Raw genomic sequence first — 17624 nt, 5'->3', positions numbered from 1 at the left:
CGCCAGAAAACGGCAAACCGGTTAGGAATCTCTTGGAAGCCGAGTCTGCCTTCCATTCGCGCAGCCACATGGCTCTGCGGACTGCCAAAGAATTAGCGGATGCGACCGCTGTACGGCTAGCAGAGTCTAGGACTGCATTCATGGCGTATGAAGAAAACGCCGACGCCTGAGAAGTCAAAGACGCAACCTGCGGAGCAGAAGTACGTGTGACCGCATTAATCTCGGTTAGACAAGCCGAGATAGCTTGGAGTGCCCACACGGCTGCAAAAGCCGGGGCAAAGGACGCGCCCGTGGCTTCATAGATGGATTTCACCAGGAGCTCTATCTGCCTGTCAGTGGCATCTTTTAGCGATGAGCCATCTGCAACCGATACCACAGATCTAGCCGCCAATCTAGAGACTGGAGGATCCACCTTGGGACACTGAGCCCAACCCTTAACTACGTCAGAGGGGAAGGGGTAACGTGTGTCAGCAAGGCGCTTAGTAAAGCGCTTGTCCGGAACCGCTCTGGGTTTCTGGACAGCATCCTTGAAGTTAGAGTGGTCGAAAAACGCACTCCGTGTACGTTTGGGGAACCGAAACTGGTGTTTCTCCTGCTGAGAAGCCGACTCCTCTATAGGTGGAGGTGGGGGAGATAGATCTAACACCTGGTTGATGGACGAGATAAGATCATTTACTAAGGCGTCCCCTTCAGGTGTATCAAGGTTGAGGGCAACGTCATGGTCAGAGCCCTGAGCTGCGACCTCCGCCTCGTCCTCCAGCGAGTCCTCCAGCCGGGAACCTGAGCAGCGTGATGAAGCTGATGATTCCAAGCGGGCCCGCTTAGCTGGTCTGGGGCTGTGGTCCGTGGAGGAGTCCTCCACGTGAAACCTAGAGCCCACCCCGGGAGCGCGCTGCGGCGTGGACCGAGAGGGACCTGGAGGCGCCGATCCAACAGTGTCCTGGGTCTGTGTAAGGACCGGTCTGGACTGCAAGGCTTCTAGCAGCTTGGCAGACCATTTGTCCATAGACTTAGCCATGGATTGTGAAAGTGACTCAAAGAGCTTCTCAGCAAACACTGCAAACTCTGTCCCTGCCGCCTGGACAGTGGTAGCATGGGGGTCTACCTGAGCCGAGGGGCCCACAAGTGGTCGCGGCTCCGGCTGAGTCAGTGTAACAGGGGTCGAGCATTGCTCACAGTGAGGGTAGGTGGAACCCGCAGGCAACATAGCCCCACAAGAGGTACAGGTCGCAAAGAAACCCTGTGCCTTAGCGCTCTTGCTCCTTGTGGACGACATGCTGTTGTGTCCCAGGAGAGTGATCACAGAGGGTATAAGGGAAGAGTATACAGCCCGGCCGAACAGAGATCTATATATATAAAGATATATAATACGTATCTATTCAGGCAACCCAGGGGGACAAGCACCGGATGACCGGTGTGGCTTACCGACCGCTAAAAAGCGGCGTGTGTGTCCTCCAGATTCCCTGCTCTAGCTCTCCCAGCGGTGAAGAGCTCTTTCCTGATGATTCTCCAGCGCAGAATTGAAAAAAATGGCTGCTGGAGCTCTCAGAGGGGGAGTGGAGCGGTGGGCGGCACCAGGAAAAAGTGCGGGAATCTGGGGTCCCTATTGTGATCAAAGAGGGGGGAGGAAGCATACAGGATGCTCCGGCCCTCACTGCTGACGTCAGGACGGCTGTCCCGCCCCTACCCTGACAGACAGGTCCGGGGGCGGGAGTCTTGCCAGTAGGCTGCAACTGAAGCCGGGGACTAAATTTATGACCGCGGCCGACAAGCAGGCGCGGTCGGCGCGGAAGTCCCCCGGCTTTCACGGATCAGCAGCCGCTGTGTGTCCCAGGCAGCGTCCGGTCGGCTGTCCCGCCCCTACCCTGACAGACAGGTCCGGGGGCGAGATTTTGCAAGTAGGCCGCAACTGAAGCCGGGGACTAAATTTATGACCGCGGCCGACAAACAGGCGCGGTCGGCGCGGAAGTCCCCCGGCTTTCACGGCCTAGCAGCCCTTGCAGCGTCCGGGTGCCAGGCGCTCCATGAACCGTCCCCATGGGGACACAGAGTACCTGACAGATGCAGGGCCCGGTCCCTGATAAAGAAAATACTCCGGTCCGGCAGATTCCACACAGGGGCTGCGGAGGGAGCACGGTCCCAGTACCTGGATGACCGCTCAGGATCCCACTTCTCCCAGAGCCCCCAAGGGATGGTGAAGGAAATACGGCATGAGGCTCCGGCCGTCGTACCCGCAATGGGTACCTCAACCTTAACAGCACCGCCGACGTAGTGGGGTGAGAAGGGAGCATGCCGGGGGCCCCGTGGGAGCCCTCTTTTCTTCCAACCGATAACATCAGCAGCTGCTGCTGACTAAAATGGGAATGCATGAGTGGATGTGTGCCTCCTTCCACACAAAGCATAAAACTGAGGAGCCCGTGAGGCACGGGAGGGTGTATAGGCAGAGGGGAGGGGTTACACTTTTGAGTGTAATACTTTGTGTGGCCTCCGGAGGCAGAAGCTATACACCCAATTGTCTGGGTCTCCCAATGGAGCGACAAAGAAATTCATTTACAACACAGAAAATAATGTCTTACGCCTTCAGTCGTCATTGAGCCATGAAGCTGGTTCTGTCGCAACCATGCAGTCTTATATTGGTCTAGCTTTTGCCCTTTGTACCGTACTGATGCCCATCCACAGCCAGATTTCTTAGCGGGGTTAACTAGACGTTTGCAGTGTGTAGCCCATGCGCTGGGAGAGTTAAAGGCTTGTCCACTTTCTTGCCAAATAATTTTCCCATCCAGTAAGAGATCACCAACAAACTTCCTTCCCTAAAAAAGGAATAAAAAGAGGTGATTTGTAAAATCCAATTCAGCCTCTGTAAGGCCCCTTTCACACGTCAGTGATTCTGGTACGTTTGTGCTTTTTTTTTTATACGTACCAGAATTACTTACATACGCAGACCCATTTTAATCAATGGGTCTGCTCACACATCAGTGATTTTACACTGAACGTGTCTCCGTGCAGCGTGCACCCTTGGCCGTGATTCTGCACGGAGACATGTCAGTTTTTGTCTGGCATCACTGATGACCCACGGACCACACTGTGGTGTGATCCGTGTGTGATCAGTGAAACACGTACAAGAACATCACGGACATATTAAATATTAAAAATTTTCAACTTACCTTGCCTGCGATTCGCTGTGCCTGCTCCGCTCTCGGCAGCTCCTGCCTGGCTCATGAATATTCATGAAAGCAGGAACTGCCGACCAGGAAGTAGGTGCTGAGAGCGGTGGGCGGACGCTGGAGCCCCGAGGAGATCAGCACCATGGACAGCAGCAGTGAAGGCAGGTGAGTTATGTACATATGCAATCACGGGATCACGGAGGGACATGTGCGTGTTTTACACGTCAGTGAAGAACGTCAGTGTTTTTCACTGACGTGTGAAACGGGCCTAATGGGGTGGAAGTAAAGGAAAAGACAGGTGCCCAGATACTTTAGATCGCTTTCAGCAGACCCCCATACATACTCGTTGGTCAATCAGTCTTAACGATGCCTATATTCGCAAGACCATATTTCAGTCCAAGAGCTGTCCGTGGAAAAAAAAAACAAACAACAGCACTCAGACCAAAATTATTCAATAGGGCTGTCCAGATAACATTATAGCATTACTATTGGACCACATGTTCGTGTGGAAAAAAAAAAATTGCAACATGCAACAACTTTTCTGCATTTAAGTCTATGGATGCACAAAACATATCTAAAATGGATCACCTCTATGAGAGAGAGAGGGAGAGAGAGAGAGGAAGAGAGGGAGGGAGAGAGGGAGAGAAGGGAGAGAGAAAGGTAGAATCATGCCACACTGCATTCTGAGCATGTTCAGTAGAGCAAACAGGATCCTGTCTATCACCATACCACCGTTCACATGCGGTTGCGTGCGATACACTCAGGATCCAGTGATATGCAGTATTTGGACGCAGCTCAAAAACACTACAAGTAGCGTTTTTGAAACAAAATAAAAAAACGCAAACCAACGGATCCAGTATATGACGCATGCAAATGCATCTTACTGCGATTCCATTCAAAATACATTGCAATGACAATGCATTTGTCAAGGATACGGTCACATGTGTTTGCCATTTTTTTGATGCTGATGTGAAAGCAGCCTTATAAAGTAGCAGTGTGTCCCCAGAAGCAGCATGCTTCCTGACTCTCTGCCTACGCATGCATACTAGACACATGCATGGTGCGAAGTTAGGGTTAGTGTTCAGTGACAAGTCGTGCCATGCACAAGATATCAGTAAAGGTCCAGTCACACTAAGCAACTTACCAGCGATCCCAATAACGATAGGGATCGCTGGTAAGTTGCTAGGAGGTTGCTGGTGAGATGTCACACTGCGACGCTCCAGCGATCCCACCAGCAACCTGACCTGGCAGGGATCGCTGGAGCGTCGCTACACGAGTTGCTGGTGAGCTCACCAGCAACCAGTGACAAGCCCCCAGTGCCGCGTGGAAGATGCTGCGCTTGGTAACTAAGGTAAATATCGGGTAACCGACCCGATATTTACCTTGGTTACCACCGCACGGAGCTACACGTGCAGAGAGCAGGGAGCAGCGCACACTGAGCGCTGGCTCCCTGCTCTCCTAGTTACAGCACACATCGGGTTAATTAACCCGATGTGTGCTGCAGCTAAATGTGCACAGAGCAGGGAGCAGCGCACAATGCTTAGCGCTGGCTCCTTGCTCTCCTAGTTACAGCACACATCGGGTTAATTAACCCGATGTGTGCTGCAGCTAAATGTGCACAGAGCAGGGAGCAGCGCACAATGCTTAGCGCTGGCTCCTTGCTCTCCTAGTTACAGCACACATCGGGTTAATTAACCCGATGTGTGCTGCAGCTAAATGTGCACAGAGCAGGGAGCAGCGCACAATGCTTAGCGCTGGCTCCTTGCTCTCCTAGTTACAGCACACATCGGGTTAATTAACCCGATGTGTGCTGCAGCTACATGTGCACAGAGCAGGAGCCGGCACTGACAGTGAGAGCGGAGGAGGCTGGTAACAAAGGTAAATATCGGGTAACCAAGGACAGGGCTTCTTGGTTACCCGTTGTTTACATTGGTTACCAGCCTTCGCAGAAGCCGGCTCCTGCTGCCTGCACATTTAGTTGTTGCTGTCTCGCTGTCACACACAGCGATCTGTGCTTCACAGCGGGACAGCAACAACTAAAAAATGGCCCAGGACATTCAGCAACAACCAACGACCTCACAGCAGGGGCCAGGTTGTTGCTGGATGTCACACACAGCAACATCGCTAGCAACGTCACAAAAGTTGTTCGTTAGCAGCGATGTTGCTAGCGATGTTGCTTAGTGTGACGGGGCCTTAAGCTTCCTTTGAAAAACAGGTACAAAAACCAAAGGTTTTAAATAAGTAAATACATACATAAAGCTTTAAAAAAGGTAAATAAAAAAGGGTTTAAATAAGTAAACACAAACATTTAAATGCATTTTTAACCCCATAGCGACGGCCTAACGTCTCAAGACGTCGGAAAAACAGGGTACTTATTCTGTTCCGACGTCTTGAGACGTCAGGCCGGAAAAAGCTTGTAGCGCCCCCCAGTGACGAAAAATAGCTGAGACCCCCAAGATTATGAATCGGGGTGTTTTTTTTGGACCCCGTTAATGCGATCGCCGGTATACACCGGGTTAATTAACCAGATGTGTGCTGCAGCTACATGTGCACAGAGCAGGAGCCGGCACTGACAGTGAGAGCGGAGGAGGCTGGTAACAAAGGTAAATATCGGGTAACCAAGGACAGGGCTTCTTGGTTACCCGTTGTTTACATTGGTTACCAGCCTTCGCAGAAGCCGGCTCCTGCTGCCTGCACATTTAGTTGTTGCTGTCTCGCTGTCACACACAGCGATCTGTGCTTCACAGCGGGACAGCAACAACTAAAAAATGGCCCAGGACATTCAGCAACAACCAACGACCTCACAGCAGGGGCCAGGTTGTTGCTGGATGTCACACACAGCAACATCGCTAGCAACGTCACAAAAGTTGTTCGTTAGCAGCGATGTTGCTAGCGATGTTGCTTAGTGTGACGGGGCCTTAAGCTTCCTTTGAAAAACAGGTACAAAAACCAAAGGTTTTAAATAAGTAAATACATACATAAAGCTTTAAAAAAGGTAAATAAAAAAGGGTTTAAATAAGTAAACACAAACATTTAAATGCATTTTTAACCCCATAGCGACGGCCTAACGTCTCAAGACGTCGGAAAAACAGGGTACTTATTCTGTTCCGACGTCTTGAGACGTCAGGCCGGAAAAAGCTTGTAGCGCCCCCCAGTGACGAAAAATAGCTGAGACCCCCAAGATTATGAATCGGGGTGTTTTTTTTGGACCCCGTTAATGCGATCGCCGGTATACACCGTATACCGGCGACAACATTAAAAAAAAAAATGGCCGGTAAAATTGATTTATTTATCATCTGACGTGATCAAACATGTCAGATGAGAAATAAATATGAGCCCTTAGTGCCCCCAAAGCCCCCGGTACCGGAGAGTCCCCCCACCACCCCTACCCCCCCTCCGGAAAATCCAAGATGGCGCCAACGCGCGCTGAAAACTGCAGCCGCCGCCGGCTCTGCATTCATTTCCCTCGGATCTGAAATGATCAAACATTTCAGATCGGAGGGAAATGTCCTCCCCCTGACCCCTCCTCCGGGCCACCGGAGATCTCTGGTCCCCGGAGCCCCCTCCGGTCTCCAGAGCCGCCTCCCCCCTCCCCCCTCCGGAGCGTGGAAGATGGCGGCCGCATCCATCCTGCTCTTTCTGCCGCATGTGACACTGCTGGAGAGACTGTTGTTCTAGAAAATGGGGGGTACGTTCTGTGAGCGTGCCCCTCATATTCTAGAATAAGGTTACTGCAGATCACTCTGCCCTAGGTTGGACCGGGGCAGTGTGAGTGCAGTATTCTCAGATTACTGCACCCACACTGCTCATGGAGAGCTTGCTCTTCCAGAAAATGGGGGATACGTTCCCTGAACGTGCCCCCCATATTCTAGAAGATCCAGAGTCGGCGTGGGACCTCCAAAATGGATTACAGCGACCGAAATTTATATATTTTCAATAAATTGGTAAAAGAGGAATGTTTCGGGGAGTTTTTTTTTCAAATAAAATTTTTTTTTGTCTTTATTTTTTTCTATTACTTGACTGGGTTAGTAATGTCGGGTATCTGTTCAGATGCTGTGACATCACTAACCCCAGGGCTTGATGCCAGGTGACATTACAGCTGGTATCAACCCCATATATTACCCCGTCTGCCACCGCACCAGGGCGCGGGATGAGCTGGAGCGAAGCGCCAGGATTGGCGCATCTAATGGATGCGCCACTTCTGGGGCGGCTGCGGCCTGCAATTTTTAGGCTGGGAAGAGTCCAATAACCATGGCTCTTCCCACCCTGAGAATACCAGACCCCAGCTGTCCGCTTCACCTTGGCTGGTGATCTAATTTGGGGGGGACCCCACGTTTTGTTTTTTTTTAAAAAAACGCCTGGGGAGCCCTCCAAATTGATCACCAGCCAAGGTGAAGCTGTCAGCTGTGGTTTGCAGGCTACAGCTGTCTGCTTTACCCTAGCTGGCTATCAAAAATAGGGGGGACCCCACGTCGTTTATTTTAATTATTTATTTTTTGGGGGGCTAAATACAAGGCTAGGCACCCTTTAGTGCCACATGAAAGGCACTAAAGGGCGCCAGCTTAGAATATGAAGGGGGGTGGGACGTTATATTTGTTTGACATCTATCCATTCATCCATTGTAGCATTTTAGGCTGTGCGCCCACAATCGGGATTTGCAGCGTTTTGGGCGCAGAGTGTTTTCCCTGCGTCCATAGCGCTGCGTTGTGCAGTAGAAGCACAGTGGAAGGATTTTTAGAAATCCCATGCCCACTGTGCTTCTTTTCTCCGCAGCATACACTGGCGTGTGGCGCAGCTTCCCGAGCCTCAGCATGTCAATTTATGCTGCGGAGATGAGTGTTCTCTGCAGGTAGCATAGAGCTCCACAGCGGCCTGAACCCAAATCGTGGGCATGGGCAGCTGCGTTCTCCCGTGGACAACACTCATATCTCTGCAGGAAGGCTGACACTGTATACTAGACGCCGTGTCGCTGGATCATGGCCACATAGCCTAAAAGTGAGACATTTGTTGCTACAGCAACATTTTTGTGAAGTACCTGTGGATTCAAAATGCTTACTATACTCCTGAATAAAATCCAGTTTCCAAAATGGGGTCACTTGTGGGGGGTTTCTGCTGTATAGGTACCCAAGGGGCCCTGCTAATGTGACACGGTGCCCGCAATTTATCTCAACTTTTCCAGAATTCAAATGGTACTCCTTCCATTCCAAGCCCTCCCATTCATCCAAACAGAGGTTTTTGGCCACATGTGGGGTATCCCTGTGCTCATAAGACATTGGATAACAACCTGTTGGGTCCACGGTTTGTTGTTGTCTCTTGAAAAAGTGAGAAATTTGATGCTGAAGCAACATTTTTGTGAAAAAAATGAAAATTTTCAATATGGCAACCTAAGCTTATCAAATTCTGTGAAGTATTCGTGGATTCAAACTGCTCACTATACACCTAGATAAAAGCCTTGAGGTGTCTTGTTTCCAGAATGGGGTCACTTGTGGGGGACCGCCACTGTTTAGGCACCTCAGGGGCTCTCCAAATGCAACCTGGCGTCCGCTATTGATTCCAGCCAATTTTGCAGTCAAATGGCACTCCTTCCCTTCCGAGCCCTGCCATGCGCCCAAACAGTTGATTTCCACCACATATAAGGTATCAGCATACTCAGGAGAAATTGCACAATAAATGTTATGCTGAATTTTTTCCTTTTACTCTTGTTAAAAAAAAAGCTACCTGGTTGAAATAACAATTTTGTGGTAAAATTTTTTTTTTTTTTTTTCATGGCTCAACGTTATAAAATTCTGTGAAGCACCTGGGGGTTCAGGGTACTCACCAAACATCTAGATAAATTCCTTGAGGGGCCTAGTTTCCAAAATGGGGTCACTTGTGCGGGGTTTCTGCTGTTTAGGTACCTTAGGGGTCCTCCAAATGTGACATGGTGCCCGCAATCTTTTTCAGCCAAATTTCCTTTCCAAAATTCAAATATTGCTCCTTTCGTTCCAAGCCCTCCCATTTGTCCAAACAAAGGTTTCAGACCACATGTGAGGTATCACCGCGCTCATAAAAAAGTGGTCAACAAACCTTGAGGTCAAATTTTTGGAATTACCTCTTGAAAAAGTGAGAAAATTGATGCTAAAGCAACATTGAGAAAATTATTAAAATTTTCAATATGACAACGTAACGTTAACAAAATCTGTGAAGTACCTGTGGATCTAAAATGTTCACTATACCCCTAGATAGAAGCCTTGAGGGGTCTAGTTTCCAAAATGGTGTCACTTGTGAGGGATTTCTTCTGTTTAGGTACCTTAGCGGACCTGTAAATGCAACATGGTGCCCGCAATCTATTTCAGCCAAATTTGCTTTCCAAAATTCAAATATTGCTCCTTCTGTTCCGAGCCCTCCCATTTGTCCAAACAGAGGTTTCTGACCACATGTGGGGTATCGGCGCGCTCATAAGAAAGTGGGGAACAAGTTTTGGGGTCCATTTTGTTGTGTTATTTCTTCTAAAAGTGAATAAATTTGGGTTAGAGCAACATTTTTAGGTAAAATTTAATGTTTGCTTTTTTTCATTCCACATTGCTTTTGTTCATGTGAAGCACCTGAAGGGTCAATAAACTTCTTGAATGTGGTTTTGAGTACTTTGGGGGGTGCAGTTTTTATAATGGTGTCACTTTTGGGTATTTTCTGTCATCTAGGCCTCTCAAAGTCACTTCAAATGTGATGTGGTCCCTAAAAAAATGGTTTTGTAAATTTTTATGTAAAAATGAGAAATCGCTGATAAACTTTGAACCCCTCTAACTTCCTAACGAAAAAAAATTTTGTTTCCAAAATTGTGCTGATATAAAGTAGATAACTGGGAAATGTTATTTATTAACTATTTTGTGTCACAGAAATCTCTGGTTTAACGGTATAAAAATTCAAAAGTTGAAAATTGCTAAATTTTCAAAATTTTTGCCAATATTCCATTTTTTTCATAAATAAACGCAAAAAATATTGTCCTAAATTTGGTACTAACATGAAGTCCAATATGTGACGAAAAAACAATCTCAGAATCACCGGGATCCGTTGAAGCGTTCTAGAGTTATAACCTCATGAAGTGACACTGGTCAGAATTGCAAAATTTGGTCTGGTCATTAAGGTGAAAATTAGCTCCGTCACTAAAGGGTTAATAAAACTACATATTTAAAGATACAGTTTAGAATGATTTAAACAATACAATGGATTTTTTGTTACATGTTTTGTTCACTATTGTTGGAAAAAAATTGAAAACAGTTTGATAAATAAGCAAATATAAAGATATAAATGATCTCACCAAGTAGAGTATAGATAGAACTCCTTTGCCCGGCTCAATCAGGCCATCTTTCAAGAGTACTCGTAGGGTGATGCCTCTCTTTGTCAAAAAGCTGTTTGCCTTTTCAGAGTGAGGCACTCGTCCAGAGCTCTCTGTTTCATTATCTTCCAGTTCCTCATCATCATCTTCCAGTACATCTTCACCCCAAGGAGATTGCTCCTCCATTACTAAGGAAAAGAAATAATGTTTTAGTCACCAGTTTTAGGCCATGTGCGCACTAAAAAATGCCTTTTTCTTAAGAAAAATCCGGACCCTCTTAAAGAATCCCGCACCCGCGGTAAAAAAAAGCGCACCAAAACTGCAACGAAATCCGCATGCGGTTTTGCCGCGGATTTGCCACAAGTTGGTCTCCGTGGATTTTTGCCATTATCTATGGCAAAAACCGCAGGTACCTGCGGAAAAGAAGTGACATGCACATTAATTCTGCAGCGGAAAATCTGATGGTTAATCCGCGGGTATAAAAAAACGCAGTGTGCGCACAGCATTTTGTAAAACCCATAGGATTTGCTGGGGAATGACTGCAGCAATGTTAGACATATTTTCTGAAGCAATTCCGCGGCAAATCCGCGGTAAATCGGTAGCGTGCGCACATAGCCTAACACAGTGATTTCAGGAATGTTACAGGGAAAACCCATTTGCTATTAGACTCAAAATAGTTTCCTCGAAAATGCGCACATTTCCTTAGTTTAATGAGCAATAGGGGGGCGTTCTCACATCTTCCCAAAAAGTAATCTAGTGCCATCTTCACTTGGAGCCAGATTCATCAATTGACATTTTTTTTAAGTCACTTCTCTTTTTTTCCTTGTGGCATTTGTTGACGGTGTCTGGATCAAATTAATCAAAACGGTGAACATGAATTTTTTGCAAAATCAAAATTTTTGTCTTAGCTTTTTTTGTGCCTTTTTAGTGCAAAAGTTCACATAGTCCGCTACAATGCTACAAAAGTTTCAGGTGCACATAAAATCACTCTGGGGAGCTGGAGTAGATTTGTGCAAAAAATTAGCAGAATTTTTTCAGCCGCAAAAATTTAAAAACAAAAACATCCTTCAAAAAAGGTTCATATGAAAAGTAGACAATTACAGGCAAATACAGTAATGAATCTGGTTCTTTATATCAAAATCTTAACATAGGAAGCTGTATTTGGTCTTGAACATTTTATTCACTGGTGATGTTTAAAAAAATACATGTCATGTGGCTGACACTATCAATAGCAAATCATTCAGTTTTTAAAAAGGTTTGTGTGAACTTAGCCTAAAGGCCCGTTACACGCAACGACGTATCTTAACGATATATCGCCGGGGTCACGGATTCTGTGATGATGATCCGGCATCGTTACCGACGTTGTTGCGTGTGACTCCCTCGAAAGGCCGTTAACGATCAAAAATACTCACCTTATCGTTGACACGTCGTTCATTTTCAAAGAATCATTGATTGTTGCAGGACGGAGGTTGTTCATCGTTCCCGAGGCAGCACACATCGCTACGTGTGACACCTCGGGAACGACGAACTACAGCTTACCTGCGGCCGCTGGCAATGAGAAAGGAAAGAGGTGGGCGGGATGTTACGGCCGCTCATTTTCGCCCCTCCGCTTCTATTGGGCGGCCACTTAGTAACACCGCTGTGACGCCGCACGAACCGCCCCCTTAGAAAGGAGGCGGTTCGCCGGCCACAGCGACGTCGCTAGGCAGGTAAGTATGTGTGACGGCTCCTAACGATTTTGTGCACCACGGGCAGCGATTTGCCCGTGACGCACATATGACGGGGGTGGGTGCTTTCGCTAGCGATATTGCTGCGTGTAAAGCCCCCATTAGCCTGCTGTTTCAATTTTTAGTTAGTGCTTTTAAATTTCTAAGAAGAGTTGGTGGAGAAGCAAAAGAAAAAAAAAAAACAGACATTCTGCTGCAAGTTCTCCTAACACGATGTGACATCTGCACAAGACCACAGACTCAGGATGGCTGTCACGGACAGACTAGAGGCTAACCACCCACTCAGCAGGCTCCCCAGCACCACCGAAAGCCTTTAACCCCTGTATAGGGATCTGGAATTACAACAGGGTCCAGGAAGCACTGCCTACGAAAGGCTTCAATCCAGAGAAGAGTAGTCGCCAGGAAGGGTCAAAAACAGGAGGTACAAAAATCGGCAGGCAAGAGAATGGTCAGGTAATCAGGCTTAAGTGAAACCAGAGATGGCAGCGAAGTACAAAAACAGCACACAGGAGAGTTGTCAGAGAACAGGCAGAGGTCAAAACACAGGGATTAATAGTAGGCGCAGCGTGTGAACCATAGACACAGCAGTAATGTCACAAGTCTATATCTGGCGGCGACCAGCAGACTGGAAGAGGAATAAGAAGGGTGTGGTACCTTCCCATTGGCCCTGTCTGAAAGGTGGTAACTTCAGCTAGAAGGCACACGCCACCACAGCCGGCCAGTGGTACTGCAAGTCCTAGTGAAACCCAGCTTAGTAGATGGGCGGAACCTGCGTCCACCAGAGCTACTGGTATTGACTCCTCCCAGTCACCAGCACTGCCCACGGTGGTTATACGGTGGGGTCTGGTGATTGAAGCAGAAGACGCAGGAGTGGACTCTAGTGGAGACGTGACACACGGCAGTTCCAGTTCTCCATAGAGCTTGATGAGCACAAACTGCTATCTACAGTAGAAATCTGAAGTTTACATACACTATCTAAAAAGAGAACTACGCATGTTTTTCTCACTATGCCTTAAAACATTCTGTCTCTCTCATTATTCTGACATTTGGCAAATATAAATGATTATGGAAATCCTAATTGATCAAAAACAGGAAAGATTTATTCTGATTTCATGTCAGATAGTGAGAAAAACATGCATATGTGTCTTTTTAGATAGTGTATGCAAACTTATGGTTTCAAGTGTGTGTGTGTGTGTGTGTGTGTGTGTGTGTGCGTATATAATTTTTGTAGTGGCCATCACAAACCCCTGATCACAATCCTATTGAAAATTTATGGGCAAAGCTGAAAAGGCAGGTGCGAGCAAGGTGACCTACAAACATGGCAGTTACATCAGTTCTGTCAGGAGGAATTGGCCCAAATTCCTACCAACTATTGGCAGAAACTTGTGGAAGGAGATCCAAAACTTTTGGCCGAAGTCAGACAGTTTAACACCTTCCCCCCCTGGCGATTTTCCATTTTTCATTTTCTGCTCCCCTTCTTGTGAGAGCCGTACCTTTTTGATTTTTCTATCAATGTTGCCATATGAGGGCTTATTTTTTGTCGGACGAGTTGTACTTTTGAATGAAGCCATTAGTTTTCTCATATAGTTTACTTGAAAAGGGAAAAAAATTCCAAGACCAGTGAAATTTCAAAAAGTGTAATTGCACGATGGCTTTTGGGACATTTTATTCGACGTGTTCACTATATGTTAAAACTAACATTTCGGTATGATGGCTCTCATTGGTGCGACTTCATACAGTGCCTTGTGAAAGTATTCAGCCCCCTTGATAGTTTCAACCTTTTCCCACATTTCAGGCTTCAAACATAAAGATAAAAATTTTAATGTTATGGTGAAGAATCAACAACAAGGGGGACACAATTGTGAAGTTGAACGAAATTTATTGTTTATTTTAAACTTTTGTAAAAAAGAATAAACTGAAAATTGGGGCATGCAATATTATTCGGCCCCTCTACTTTCAGTGCAGCAAACTCACTCCAGAAGTTCATTGAGGATCTCTGAATGATCCAATGTTGTCCTAAATCACTGATGATGATAAATATAATCCACCTGTTTGTAATCTAATCTCCGTATAAATGCACCTGCTCTGTGATTGTCTCAGTGTTCTGTTTAAAGCACAGAGAGCATCATGAAGACCAAGGAACACAACAGACAGGTCCGTGATACTGTTGTGGAGAAGTTTAAACCCGGATTTGGTAACAAAAAGATTTCCACAACTTTAAACATCCCAAGAAGCACTGTGCAAGCGAACCTATTGAAATGCAAGGAGTATCATACCACTGCAAATCTACCAAGACCCGGCCGTCCCTCAAAAATGTCATCTCAAACAAGGAGAAGACTGATCAGAGATGCAGCCAAGAGGACCATCATCATTCTGGATGAACTGCAGAGATCTACAGCTGAGGTGGGAGAGTCTGTCCATAGGACAACATTCAGTCGTACACTGCACAAATCTGGCCTTTATGGAAGAGTGGTAAGAAGAAAGCCATTTCTCAAAGCTATCCATAAAAAGTGTCGTTTAAAGTTTGCCACAAGCCACCTGGGAGACAGCAAACATGTGGAAGAAGGTGCTCTGGTCAGATGAAACCAAAATCAAACTTTTTGGGCACAATGCCAAACAATATGTTTGGCGTAAAAGCAACACAGCTCATCACCCTGAACACACCATCCCCACTGTCAAATGGTGGTGGCAGCATCATGGTTTGGGTCTACGTTTCTTCAGCAGGGATAGTGAAGATGGTTAAAATTGATAGGAAGATGGATGGAGCCAAATACAGGACCATTCTTGAAGAAAATCTGTTGGGAGTCTGCAAAAGACCTGAGACTGGGACGGAGATTTGTCTGCTGTTCACAAACGCTCTCCATCCAACCTCACTTAGCTCGAGCTGTTGGCAAAGGAAGAATGGGCAAGAATTTCAGCCTCTCGATGTGCAAAACATATAGAGACATATCCTAAGCGACTTGCAGCTGTAATCGCAGCAAAAGGTGGAGCTACAAAGTATTAACTTAAGGGGCCAAATAATATTGCACGCCCCAATTTTCAGTATATTATTTTTTATAAAAGTTTAAAATAAGCAATACATTTCCTTCAACTTCACAATTGTGTCCCCCTTGTTGTTGATTCTTCACCATAACATTAAAATGTTTTATCTTTATGTTTGAAGCCTGAAATGTGGGAAAAGGTTGAAAAAGTCAAAGGGGCCGAATAATTTCTCATGGCACTGTAGATACCAAACATGTACAGCTCTGATCAGCAAAAATAGACTGTCCTGCCGTTCTGTCAGCTCTTACAGGAACCATGTCATGATAGTGACAGGAGTCATCACATGACCTGCCGCTACCGTGGCAACCATCGGCTCGCTGTGATAGTGTCACGGGGCCTCCAATGGAGGCAGTGAACGGCTCGATCCCTGCGGCAGCCATTTTAGTAGCGATGTCACATTTTGACAGTGCCATCTAAGTGGCAAGCAAGCACAGGTGGATCGCAAATCCACCAGCGCCTGTTAGCCATATATGTCTGCTGTTCAAATCAGCAGACATGTGCAGAGATCACCGCCGGCTCACCACAGCAACAGTAGGTGATTACCACGTTACGACCAAGGACGTAGAGTTACGTTTTTGGTTGTAAAGGGATTAAGGGCAATGGTACCAAATACTAATGAAATGTATGTAAACCTTTGACTTTCCACAAAGTAACAAAAATTCTGGCATTTGGCAAATATAAATAATTTTGGCTCCTAATTGATCTAAAATGGGAAAGGTTTATTCTGATTTAACCTTAGATGGTGAGAAAAACATGGAGATGTGTCTTTTTAGATAGTGTATGCAAACTGGTTTCAACTGTATCAGCGTACTCAGGAGAAACTGTACAATTATCCATTTTTTCAGGCATCACTCCTTTTTCAAAATAGCAGTGATTGAATGGATTCTATTTATATGTATGTTTACACTTTTAGTAAGTATTTATACAATATATATATATATATATATATATATATATATATATATATATATATTATTAAGATGATAATTCTCTATCACTGGAGATTTGTTGGTCCGGACAATTAGCCATTCATAAGTTGATAATAAATTAGAGTAATCCGCCCTTGATGACACATCTTGACTCTAATTTGATAGAAACCGAGCAAAACTATATAAATGGATAGTATTTACATTTCTTTGCATACCTGAGGAAGGCAGACATGGTTCAGCCAAAACACGCTGTTTTTAAAATATTTTATCAGTCATTGTAATTATTACTGAGTTTGCAATAAACTTTCTTTGGAGAATCATATTCTTTTTAATTTTTCCTGGGAGAGCGCTACATCTGGATTCCTTTTCCAGCTTGGTCTGCGGAGGTCACCTCCACATCCACCGGAGGAGCAGCACTTCCAAGGCTCCAACACGAGCAATACCCAATACCCGGGAGGCTGACAGCAAAGCCTGGTTCATAGCTTCTCATGCACCAGAGTAGCAGCAATTCCCAGACTCCATTCTGAGCATTTTCTCAATGCCTTAATAACCTGCAGCAAAGGCGAGTGTACCTACACGCTCACTCCCACATACATACCTAACGCTCTACACTGAGAAAGCGCCGGTTTTATTTCTTATGCGTTGGTTCTACTTGCATTTTGCACAGACAAGTGCAATCCGATAAAACATTGGGCTGCACTCGCACCAGTGCAAAATTATGAGGCAGGGTCTATCTGCGATTGATTTCTCATGCCATATCGGCCTGAGAAATGAATTGCAGCATGCTGCGTTTGGCAGCAAGTCTCCGGTTACACCCCCCCATACAAGTTTATGGGTGTGTGGGAAACATTGCACTGCACTCATCACAGTGCATATACGCATACACAGGCTGCAGGAGAGGGAGAAAGTGTTCCCTCCCTCTTCTCCGCAGCTTTGATATGATCGCAAGATCGGATCACATTTGCATGATCTTTGGCTCACATTGGCAGTTGCAGCAGAGGGTCATTAGCATATCCCTTCTAATGTTCTCACATCAGACGTTATGCACAAGTAGAACTGAGGCCTTATAGCGTATCCAGTTATATATAATTTCATCTTGTTGGAGACTGGGCTATATGAAATGGAAGCCTGTACTTTCTCCAGACCTTAATTCCATAGAAAACTTATGGGATCAGCTGAGTCGATGTGTGGAGGCTCCCAATTCTGTAACCCAGAACCTCAATAACCAGAGGGGCCGCCCTTCAAGAAGAGTAGGATGCATCAGAAGACAATAACTCCACTTGTGAACAGCATGAGACATTGTGTCAAGTTGTAATTGATTCTCAAGGTCACATGTCAAATTATTGAACATTGACATTGGGGGGTGGGGTATACCCACTACTGTTGGCTTGTGTTTCAATAAATAGTTTGCAGTGAGGAAATCACTACCGTACTAATGGGGGGAGTG

The 17624-nt window shown here is 46.0% G+C and overlaps 1 protein-coding gene across 2 annotated transcripts in view; it reads right to left on the bottom strand.

The window, feature by feature from the left end:
- Window positions 1-17624, bottom strand: part of MPND (MPN domain containing) — an 80500-nt gene that overhangs the window by 61062 nt on the left and 1814 nt on the right. For both annotated transcript variants that reach the window (XM_075352513.1, XM_075352514.1), the window contains exons 2-3: window positions 10462-10667; window positions 2577-2810 (exon numbers count right to left, since the gene is read on the bottom strand). In XM_075352513.1, the coding sequence (XP_075208628.1) occupies window positions 2577-2810; window positions 10462-10665 (438 nt within the window). In that variant the 5' untranslated portion in view covers window positions 10666-10667. The remainder of the gene's footprint in view (window positions 1-2576; window positions 2811-10461; window positions 10668-17624) is intronic.

Source organism: Anomaloglossus baeobatrachus, chromosome 1 (assembly GCF_048569485.1).
Source record: "Anomaloglossus baeobatrachus isolate aAnoBae1 chromosome 1, aAnoBae1.hap1, whole genome shotgun sequence".
NCBI classification, from domain to species: Eukaryota; Metazoa; Chordata; class Amphibia; order Anura; family Aromobatidae; genus Anomaloglossus; species Anomaloglossus baeobatrachus.
The sequence above is the reverse complement of the archived record's forward strand: the minus strand, read 5'-3'. Positions and strand labels throughout refer to the sequence as shown.